General features: G+C 33.6%; 2 protein-coding genes across 2 annotated transcripts; one reads left to right on the forward strand and one right to left on the reverse strand.

Moving 5' to 3' along the window:
- Nucleotides 1-5,881: 5,881 nt before the first annotated feature.
- LOC144574342 (uncharacterized) lies at nt 5,882-6,799 on the forward strand. Its single transcript, XM_078324283.1, has 2 exons — nt 5,882-6,427; nt 6,637-6,799. The coding sequence occupies exons 1-2, from the start codon at nt 5,926-5,928 to the stop codon at nt 6,666-6,668; spliced, it is 534 nt and encodes a 177-aa protein (XP_078180409.1). The 5' UTR covers nt 5,882-5,925; the 3' UTR covers nt 6,669-6,799.
- Nucleotides 6,800-7,200: 401 nt separating this feature from the next.
- On the reverse strand, nt 7,201-9,230 carry LOC144573898 (uncharacterized). Its single transcript, XM_078323679.1, has 5 exons — nt 8,676-9,230; nt 7,929-8,186; nt 7,769-7,834; nt 7,613-7,678; nt 7,201-7,506 (listed from the first exon to the last, which is right to left on the reverse strand). The coding sequence occupies exons 1-5, from the start codon at nt 9,228-9,230 to the stop codon at nt 7,414-7,416; spliced, it is 1,038 nt and encodes a 345-aa protein (XP_078179805.1). The 3' UTR covers nt 7,201-7,413.
- Between the last annotated feature and the right edge of the window lie 2,073 nt (nt 9,231-11,303).

Genomic DNA, 11,303 nt, shown 5'->3' on the forward strand with positions numbered 1-11,303 from the left:
AAATATATATAATGGAGAATGAATCTTTTTTTTTTTTTTGAGATATAGAAAAAATATAATAGTGTATGATTTTTTCTGAACGTTACGATTAAAATTAGCGATACTAATCACTGCACTTATTAATTAACTAAAAAAAAATCCTGGTCGTAATTTGATAATCACATCCAGGCATGCATATTATATCTCGTATCAATATGGACGTGATTATCAATGACTGCCAGGATTTTTTTTTTAGTTAATTAATAAGTGCGGTGATTAGTATCGCTAATCCTTGATAATCTATAACGTCCAGAGAACGTTATACACTATCACGTTTTTTTTATATCTCGAAAAAACTCATATTCATTCTTCATTTTGAATATTTATTTAATTAATTTTTTATTAATAAAAATTTCGGCGTAAACCAAGTTGGGGTGGTCCGACCCGGATCAAATTCGAGTCCGTGTCCCCAGGTACAATTTAAAAAAATGGATGGCCGAGATTAATTCTAGCTGGGCCAAACTCAATCCAGAGCAAGTTGGGAGTCTTGGAACTGGAAGGGGGTTTGCTTTGAAATTCGTGCCACATGAAAATAACAGTCCAGATTTATAGCTTGCATGCGGATTCATCAAATTCATGTTATCGAAGAATTATATACTTTAAAAATTGTGCACGAATCTTAATGCTAGAGTTTTAATTTTTTACTATTTAAAAAAATATATAAAAGCATGATAACTGATGAAGATAGAATCATAGAAGAGACATTTAAACCCTCCTTCTTGTTGCCAAATAATTAGAAATCTATCTAGTCGCATGATTTAATTCAATTTCAACTGTAATTTGATGCAAAGGGATAAAATACAAGCATGCTTGAAAAAAAAAGATAAAAAACTGCGTGATCCGAATTTCAAACTGGTTGATATTTAACCTCAAACCGTAAAGTGAGATAATCCTATGCAATTACTTCGATGTAGTCGGAGCCATTATGGCTTTTTAAGCTTTCTTTACAATCTATTTTTTTTTCCAGCGACGAAAACAGATCGCATTACTTTCTTCTCCCTTTCCATCAATGAAGTTATAAAATTTCCAAATTCCTTTGTTCCTCGTTATTTTCCATAATTAATAAATTGAATCACACTTTAAAACGAATATTTCTCAAAGCTTAACGGTCTGGTATAAATTTGTACGGGTCGTGCCCAACATGCTTGACTCGCTTGCCGACTCACACGACCCGATTCATGGCACTTGAACGGTTTTTTTTTTAAAACCCATAAACAATTTCATTGATAGAAAGAGTTACAAAATAGCTGTTATATAAAATTAGACAACTAGTGTTTATAAAAAACACACAGCTAATTGAAACAAAAAAATGCACAGTTGGACCAGTTGATGCTTAACTATATTAGATTTCCTAATTAGAGACAGTACAAGTATAGGTTGTGTTGACGTGCTAATGGTGCCGTGCATTTGGTTGTGCGTTAGTTCGGTAATAAAAGTAAGATTAAATTTAAATCTAGAGTTCATGTTTGATTGTTTTAATCTATATTATGGATGCTGATGAAGTTTAATTTAGGATAGATGTGCCTTAAGGTTCGAACAAGAATTAATATATCGGGCAAAAGGAGCTTAAAGAAGGAGATTTCTATTCTTGTCAAGAAATCGATGATTGAAAGATCAAACGACTAAGGAATCTAAAAGAGGTTTGTGGAAGCTTAATCTCCCAAACAATACCATAAAGATTAGAAACATCTTTAAAAATAATAATTAGATATTGTACAGATATATGCATTTTGAAATAACTACGGTGTTTTGAGAAGTAAAGTCCATGTTTTTCTTCAAAGTTCAATTAGTTGATTTGAAATGTTCAACAAGGTTTTGAAATTAAATGTGTTTGTTCATGAAATTTTATATTTTTTAAAATATTTTACTAGTTTTTTAGAATTTTTTAAATTACTTTTTTTTTAGAAATTATGGACCATGAAAAATAGTGAGTTTCAAAAATTCTAAAAAGGTAGTAAAAGTTGGTTTTAGGTACATTTTGATTTTGAGAAACTATTTCGAACGGATTGTTTGAACGTTAATCACAAAATATGAACAGAAAGTAAAACATAGGTTACACTTCTCAAATCACTGTAGCCCATCTCTTTTGAAATTATATATTTGTATCTAAATTGTTGTTTCAAATCATTTAATGTGTTCTACATGACTACATGTCAAATTTGAAGGACCTCAGAATTTACTATTTTTATAATTTTTTTACATTTTTTTAAGAATTCTGAAAGATGTGCCCAAAAAAAATGTATATAGTAAATAGTGTCATTTTTTAAAATTCTGAAAAATAAAAAAAATCAAAAACATTATATATGCTACGAAATTTGTATACAACGTCACGTATCGAGCAACCTGAATTGGCTGTTCAAATACGAAAAAGATAAATTTAAACCATATATATTCCGGTGAAATACAAAATATCTGTACAATAGTTTAACAGAACAAGACAAAATAGCCTCGCAAATTTGAATAAACTTACATAAGTTTGAACTAGTAATCGTCCTGTGCACAGCAACGAGAGCAAATTATATAGTAGAAAACATTAAGCTTCTTAATAATAAGGAGAGATAATTTAAATCAAATTTGTAGAGAAAAATAGTTAAATACTATATTTATCTACAAGATAACACATGTGAACTCTAGTGTAGTGGTAAGAATTTTGGCACCAACAGAACCCAACTGGGTTTGAATCCCGCCTTTAGCAGAAAAAAAAAAGAAAAAGGGTGTGCGGTGTACATGCTCGGTCCGCAGGTGCCGTGCGTGGTTCAGAGGCGCGGTCCACAGGTACGGCATGCGGTCTACGGGCACTGGGATCATATGCGGCGCGACCAATGCATACTTAAGTGTTGAAGCTCATAATTTGAAAAATTCATTTATGTGCGATCTGAAAATTCAACGACTGAGCATCATTTCAAAAAAAAAAACCAATAAATCAGAATCCTTGCAGGATCTAAACGTTAAGCTCCTTAATAAGCAGGAGAGATATTTATATCCACCCCAATCGGAGGGCAGGTGCGTGTTGTGTGTTGTTTGGTTTATTCAAAATTTATTGCACCATTTGATATTTGGCAAATTTGTTAACGGCACGTGTGTGCTATTCGAGAGATGAATTAACAGAGATGTATTTTTTTAATACAAATTGGAAATTAAACTATTTAACTTTTTAATAATGTCTCTTTCATATTTTAAATTTGTGATCTTTTACACGAATAGCATTATCTTTACCACTAGATCAAAAATTAATTCTCTATGAAAATAAATTTTTACAGATATAATATACGAAACTAACCTGACAGATTTTTATAAAAATAATTACGAGACTAACTCGACGAACTCACTTTGTTTGTTGGATGTCTGTCAAACTACCACTGGATCATGAGTTCGCATCTCCTGCATTAATTCAAAAGAGCATCTTTTGAGTTAATACATACCGGCCGTCCGATTGTAAACGGAATCCATCCAGCCCCTGCCTAAAAAACATAGATCTTTAATATTAGTGCGGATTTAATTTACATGAATCTTAAAACTGTTCGGATGGTCCAAATGCATTAACTCAAAATATTCCCTTTTGACTTAATGCAGAGGACCACCCAGCAAACCAGAGCAAGTTGGGAACTCACTTTTTGTGTTGTATTGCTGTTAGTCCCTCCTAAACCTGATCTAACTAAAATAACTGAACTAATAACTAACTTTAATTCAAAAACAAAAGTGAAAAAAAAACCAATAACTAACTTTAAATCGGGAGATTAACGGAGTTAATATAGTTTGGATTTACTCCAAGTTCGAATCTAAAGGAATTCATATACAATCACAATTTACGAGTGTAATGAGAATCGGTCTTTGTTCTGGTGAAAAAAAAAAATATCATGTGAAAAATTGCATGTTCAAAACCTCTCTAATCTTTGCTAAAAAAAACACCATTCACGAGTGTAATAGAATCTGGTTTGGTAACCTGACAGTAGGGGTGTCAATGACACCCTTTTACCCGTTTACCTTATTTGCATCGCATATGACAAGATGGGTATGTAAGATTTTTTTTTTTTTTGTTAGCTTATTGCATATGGGTATGGATAATGATTTTTTTCCGTTAGATAAATGGGTACGGATACGGGTAAAGGCTATTTTGTACCTCTTGAGTAATGAGTAATTATATAAGATAAATTATATCACGAGAAAATGTATGTATTTTATTGTGAGAAAGAATATTATGCTAAATATTTTACTTTTTTATTTGAATGTTTTGTTATTTACTTAACGAATTGATTTTGATTTTTTTTTTGCTTCATAAAAAAACTATTAGTTAGGATTGATTGTATATTTGTATTTTAATTTTATATTAATAATTGTGATTACATATGTATGACATGATAAGTTTTGATGAATTATTTGTAAAAATAATAAAATCATTATATTTGTATTATTTGTTATTCACTCTATACCGTTTCATTATCCTTTTAACGGATATAAGTAGGGTAGGATAAAACATATTCTTAGGATCTGTTCGGCCGTCTAAATGAAATAGAAATGAAAATTTTTTAATGGTCGAAATACTGTACGCATGGACTGATTTTCGCAAAGTCATTGATTTTATTTCTTCACACGGGCATTGATTTTATTTTTTCACACGGGCACAATAAATAATCAAACATGTCCTTAATAAGTATAGATGGGTTATGAATAAAATCAACTCTTAATAGTTATGTATAGGGCTGGCAAAAAAATTCGAGGTTTGTGATTCGATTCGGGTTTGATTCAGGTTTGATTCGAGTTTAATTCGATTCGAAATGGGTTTGAATTGAAACGAACCAAATCAGGTTCGGTTCGGAATTAATTCAAACCAAACCTAAACCTAGCCTGGTTCGATCGAAATGGGTTCGATCATTTTTATGGTTCGAATCTCATAATAACATCGGCCGTCCATTTACCTGATGAAATTAAAATCAAAGATAGAGAGTCATAATTTAACTTAGCCGACACTCCCTCGCTCTCAAATCTCAACAACCTAGTTCTCTCTCCACCTTTCCCTAACCCACTCTCCCTCTAGCTCTAAAATCTAGTCGATGCTCTCGGCGACTGGCTGTCTCTCCGGCTGTCACTCCTCTCTCCGGCCTAGATGATTGTCTCTCCTCTCTCTTCGGTCGTCTCTCATAGTTTATACCAGGAAAACCGTCTCTGATGTATTTTTTCATGAACAATTTTTCAACTTAAAAACACTCATTTCATAGTTCATACCGGTAAAAGGAAGCCATGTGAATTGTTCCGCGAGAAAAAATTAATGTATAAACTATCGGTATAACTAGAACTGCTAAAAAATAATTTAGTTCGTGATTCGATTCGGGTTCGATTCAAAAAATGTGTAGTTTGCAATTAATTCGATTCAAAATGAGTTCGGTTCGAAACGAATCAAACCAGGTTCGGTTTAAAATTAATTCAAACCAAACTCAAACCTAAGGTAAATTCGGTTCGGTTCGTTGCCACCCCTAGTTATGTATATGAAAATGGTTGTATCGTACCATTGACGAAAATAAATCTGCTGCGATTATTTGGAATCGCAGGAATCCTGCCTTTTTAAATCAAATCATCCATTTATTTTGAAATTCGTGCATAGAACCAACTGATTTTGAGATCCGTGTATTACAAAAAATGAATGGTTTGATTTGTAAAAGCAGGATCCCTGCGATTCCAATGCAGATTTATTTCCACCATTGACACTGACAATGACAAACTTTTCCTCCTCAACTTTTTACCGCCAATGTTTCCCGCCTCTTCTCTTCTAAATCTATCACCTTGGGAAACAGACAGAGAAGCGACAAACATACTTCTATCAATTTAGACTTCATATTATTCCCATTCTCCCAATTTTCTACCACTCTTCGTTTCAAAAAAGAAAGGAAAATGAATATTTCTATCGCCACCTTTTATCTCTTTCTCCTCCTCTCTTACTCTCCTCAATCTGAATCCCACCGCAAACATCTCCTCCAGTTTTCTCCAATCACGGATGCCTCCATTTCCTTCATCCCCACTTCATCTCCCTCTGAAATCCCCTCCAACTCTCCGTTAGCCTCTCCAACCCCTCACTCGTCCTCTCCAGTGCCCTCCAACTCTCAGTTACCCTCTCCAACCCCTCCCTCTTCCTCTCCAGCACCCTCTCCATTCCTAGCCTGGTGCATTGCCAAACCCACGGCACCAGCTGATCTGCTCCAAGAGGCAATGGATTATGCATGCGGGGCTGGAGGAGCTGATTGCATGGAGATCAGACCGGGCGGGGCTTGTTTTTATCCTGATACTGTTATTTCGCATGCCTCTTTCGCTTTTAACAGTTACTGGCAGAGGGAGAGAAACAGTGGTGGGAGCTGTGATTTTGGCGGTGCTGCTGTTGTTGTTAGCTCCGATCCAAGTAATACTAACTACTTTTTCTTTTTCTTTTTCAAAACAATCGGAATTTAAGAAGAAGTTTCAGAAAAAAATTACTATGGTTTTAGTTCTTGAGAACTTTGTGGGTTCAAATAGAAAGAAGGCCCCGAGCCAATACATTTTCTAGAATTTTTGTCCGTACTGAAATAATATTTCGTTACCAAATATTCTCTTTGTTCTTTTCTGTTTCAGGTTTTGAAGGATGCCGTTTTGAGTTGGTTTGATCGGGGCAGCCGTAAATGAGCTCTTTATAGACGTTGCTTTCTTGGCAATCTCTTAGGTGTTTTGTCCCTCTTTCAGTTATTTTGCTGAACAATTTTTTTTTCTGGTAATTGGTTAAATTACTGTTGCAATCTTAAACTCGTTCAGTTGTCTCGGAGCTTATAGACTTATAGTTTAGTAATTAGCCTGCCTTAATTAATACAACAGATCCATGATTAGCAATAGGCTGTTGTAATCTAATCCTTCTAGATATGACTAAAAAAATAGCACTTGAGTTGGATAAATCCAAGTATTTTATTATCCAATCATGTTCATATCATCAAACCTGCCGGAATAAAATCAACAGAATGTCCTATGAGCATTGATCTAAATAAAGAATTGAAAGAAAAAATAATTGCTCTGAAATTGTATAAATTAATGCTCATATCAAGAATGTTCCGGGTACAAAATAGTACAAAAGATTTCTCAAGGTTTAGTCTGAAGTTCCCGTAGACTTGGTGCATGGACCAACTCATTACCAAAATGGAACAAAAAATAGATAAATAAAAAAATAAAAATCGATCTGGCAAATAGACCCGATGCTCCATAAGTTCATTCTCGGGTTTTAGCAATTCATCGACAATATACCCCTAATAATGTGCTTGAAATTAGACGATAGAGGAATTTTGCTGTATCTGCTTGGACCTTAAATTATTAACTGTGGAGGTGGACTATCAAAAAGAGGAAGGGGAAAAACAAAAGAAGAATTTATTGAGGTGGGGATATCTTTAGATCAATGCCAATATTCATCCCGTTATAAGCAATCGGAGCATACATCCACAGTTCATCAGAGCTAAGAAGCTGTAAAATTGTTAACAAATAGATTGTCATTACATTGTTAAACACATAAAATTATTTTAATGTCAAACTTGGTGTGGAAAGATCTAGAGAAGGGTCCTCTTGATACCTTGATCTGTAGTTGCAAGAACTTGACATACTGTACTGCCTCTTCAAGCATAGTGCTAATATCTACCTGAAAAACCATACATAAAGGAAACATATAAGTACCAGTAATTACAGAATTAAGCACGTTATACATAAAGTGTGGTTATCGTTGTCTCACCTTGGTACCGTTTGGCACAAGGCTTTGGAGTATCCTGAGCCTCTCATTGATCCTTTCTCTTCTTTTCTGCAATCACACAATGGTAATCTTTGTAAGGTTTCTTCTTTTTGCCCCCCTTTGCAATATTTAAATCATAAACAATTAAGTCAAAACTAAGTACCCTTGCATAGAGGCTTTGTGGGTCGGTGGCGGACCCACGGCCAGCTCTACTCTTCCCATTTGAGTTTAGAGCCGAAGATCCCTTTGATCTACTGCTCGTAACTCCACTAGCATTGTTTTCTTGTGATCCGTTGGACTCATTATCTGAGCTATAACAACTTGAGCTCTGCTTGTTAAGTGCACCTTTATTTTCTTCCTCCTCTCTGCTTGCACTCTTTTGCCCTTTCTTGGAGCTCGTTTTCTTCTCAGATTTTTGGATCTACAATTGATCATATCAATTTGATATGTCATTTTTTAGCATAAAAAAAGTTGCAGACACCTGGCTTTTGTAATGAAATAAAAAATATATATGCATGTAGTGTTTTAAAACACAAGAGTAAACTTCATTCAACATTCTTTACTGGAATTATGCTGAAAATGTAAGAATCAAACAGCAAGATTAAACATAAAAGTGTTGAAAGTTATAATTGGATTAAAAACATGATGTTCTTCTGTTACCAGAAAAGAACATTAAATGAAAAAGAAACAAACAACAACCTTGATTCATCTTTCATAAAGATATCACCATGATTTGATAGACAAAACCACAAAGCCATCAACAGTAAGAATTGAGTTCAGTCCAAAGCTAATTATTTAAGATTAAAATCTAAACTCTTGAAAACATGTTTATTAGTGATTAACTACGAAAATCTCAAAACAACTTTTTAATATACTAATTGCTCAATTGAAAATAAGTAAAATAACTCACATGAGTCGAAGCACGGGCTTTCTTCTTGACTGCCTCACTTTGGCCGTCTAACTTGCCAAGGAACTTCCTCTTTGCGCTCGAGTCAGACTCGCTCGGGCATGAATTCTCATTTTCATCACTATTCTCGTCATTCACAACCTGTTCTCCAAAACTCGGGTTTGGTACCAAATGGATAGATTTATTCTTATGTTGCTCCTCCACCAAGTTGAAGTCCGTTGGGGCTGGAATTGTGTTCATCTCGAGTGCCACATTAGGCTCATTGAGATAGTAGTTCTCATAATCTGGTTGTGATGCAAAGTAATTACTGCTACTGCTGCTGTTATTGCTTTCTCCTTGTGACCAATAGTACATGTTTGAGCTGTTTGTGTTGTCAGACCAAAACATAGATGGTTGCCTTAGACCCAGGTCTGAGCCATCTGGCTCATTTTGGTATGGCGGGTACGGAGTGAGGAATTGGGCCACTATTTCGGATTCTTCACTTTGCATTTGTGATTGGTACGAGACCCAGTTGGAATCTGGTATGGCCGAACCAGTTTCCATCTGAGTCTGAGACATCGATTCGGGTGGAAAGAAGCAGAGGGAGGGATTGACAGAGATGCTTCAATTTGGAGTGGGGAGGAGTATTGCTATGGCAGTTCAGCTGTATTTATACCAGCATCTTCAAAAAATCTTTTTTGATTGGGTTGTTGACTTTGTACTTCCCCCTAAGTATTGGTTAAGATTATTTTACATTTCTCTTAAGTAATGTTAGTTCGGTTGTAAATTGTAATCATAAGAGGTTTATACTTGGGAGATAGGGACTTAATAATGCATGAAACTAAAAGAAAAGAAAAAAGAAAAGTAGTGCTGCTTCAATGTCCCAATTTGTACCCCAGTTTGCTGCCACTATTAATTGTATGTGATGCTCTAACAATGAAAACAAAGGATCAATTACTGAAATTGTGTGCAAAGCTATAAGTGGAAAATAAATTCAATTCAGTCCAATCAAAGTATTTTACATGTACAATTACAGTATATAATCAGTAGTAGAACTAGGGTGTTCTTAAGTTCACCAAGTCCCTTGGTGAACTAAGTCTAAAACCCGTCGAATCGACTTTAAATGAGGAATCTGAACCGTTGAAACCTGCCTACTTTACGAGTGATGCGTTTGCATGTTCAAAAAATGAATGTATTAAAATTAATTTATTAACCTTCTAATTTTGACCTCTTGACTTTATACTAAATTAATTTGAATGTTTAAAATTTTCACATGTAGACACATCACTCATAAAATAGGCGGATTTTAACAGTTCAAATTCGTCATTTGAAGTTCGATTTGATTGATTTTTGACTTGAGTGTATAAGATCCTCCTTGAGAATATCTTGCCTATGAATTAATTATAATTTTTAAACATCAAGCAGCGCTGTCCAAATTGGAGTCTTTTAACTTCTAAATTTACCATTCAAAAACTGAATAAAAGGAACATAAAAGTATTACGATTAGTGTAATACAAAAAAGAAAAAATATATATATTAGTGGTAAGCTGGCAACCTAATTATAAAAAAAAACCTATATATATTTTTTTCATGATAACCTGTACTCTGAATAAAATAGAAAATATATTTCGTATGAATTTTGAAATAAAGGAAATATGTGGGGCCCAATAGAACGTGGATAAGAGTAACTGATCTATAATAAGCGTACTTGGCGAATATATTTTTTTTTTCATAAACATTAGAAACATTTAAACATCAATAAAAATACACAACAGCTTTCAAAAGGCAGCTGCATTTGCAGATCATCTCCAGTCATCGAAATGGACGTCTCTCAATTAAATATAAACTGCCAGATATATATATATATATATATAGAGAGAGAGAGAGAGAGATGGGCTATGGTACATTGCAATGTATAGCCTTCTTTGTACATTGGACTATAAATTACGTGATTCAAAGTTCAAATAACCGATCCAAACCGTTCATCTTGTTGTCCATATTAATATGTGTTTGGAGACCAAATTTTACATTTTTTTAATTGGAATTTGTTTACTATTTTTTTAGATTTATTGAAAATCGTTGTTTTCAGACAAATCTGGACCATAAAAAAACAGCGATTTTCAATAAATCTAAAAAATAGTAAAAAATTCCAAAAAATGTAAAATTTGGTCTCCAAACACATTAATATGAACAACAAGATGAACGGTTTGGATCAGTTATTTAGACTTTAAATCACGTGATTTATAGTGTAATGTACAAAGAAGGCTATACATTGCAATGTACCGTAGCTCATCTCTCTCTCTATATATATATATATTTGAGGAAAATGATATTTTTAATAGTAAGGGGGTGTAAATAAAATAGTAATTTTGATCTTCGACAGAAGGCTAAACATGAATTACATGAATTCTAGCTAATATTATTCTAATTAATAAAGAAAAAAAGCAAAATCTAAAAAGTTTCTGAGTTTTGATGAGAAAATAAATAATTTTGAAATTCTAGCTATGAAATATAAAATTTCAAACCTTTTTAATGGACGCATGAAAATTAACTCTTAGAAAAATCAACTGGTTTATAAGAGCATCTACATCTCTGAAACTCTTGGAGTTTTTAAATAACTGTTAACTAATTTTTAGAAATTTTGTCTCTGAA

The sequence above is a fragment of the Carex rostrata genome, chromosome 22, assembly GCF_964058835.1.
Source record: "Carex rostrata chromosome 22, lpCarRost1.2, whole genome shotgun sequence".
Lineage (NCBI taxonomy): Eukaryota > Viridiplantae > Streptophyta > Magnoliopsida > Poales > Cyperaceae > Carex > Carex rostrata.

What these genes read in the sequence shown, in the direction of transcription:
- LOC144574342 (XM_078324283.1), top strand. Translation starts at nt 5,926, where the DNA reads ATGAATATTTCTATCGCCACCTTTTATCTCTTTCTCCTCCTCTCTTAC. An exon ending in TGTTGTTAGCTCCGATCCAA is followed by an intron (nt 6,428 to 6,636) that starts GTAATACTAACT and finishes TTTCTGTTTCAG; the next exon opens with GTTTTGAAGGATGCCGTTTT.
- LOC144573898 (XM_078323679.1), bottom strand. Translation starts at nt 9,230, where the DNA reads ATGTCTCAGACTCAGATGGAAACTGGTTCGGCCATACCAGATTCCAAC. An exon ending in AAGCCCGTGCTTCGACTCAT is followed by an intron (nt 8,187 to 8,675) that starts GTGAGTTATTTT and finishes GATCAATTGTAG; the next exon opens with ATCCAAAAATCTGAGAAGAA. An exon ending in TCTTGCAACTACAGATCAAG is followed by an intron (nt 7,507 to 7,612) that starts GTATCAAGAGGA and finishes ACAATTTTACAG; the next exon opens with CTTCTTAGCTCTGATGAACT.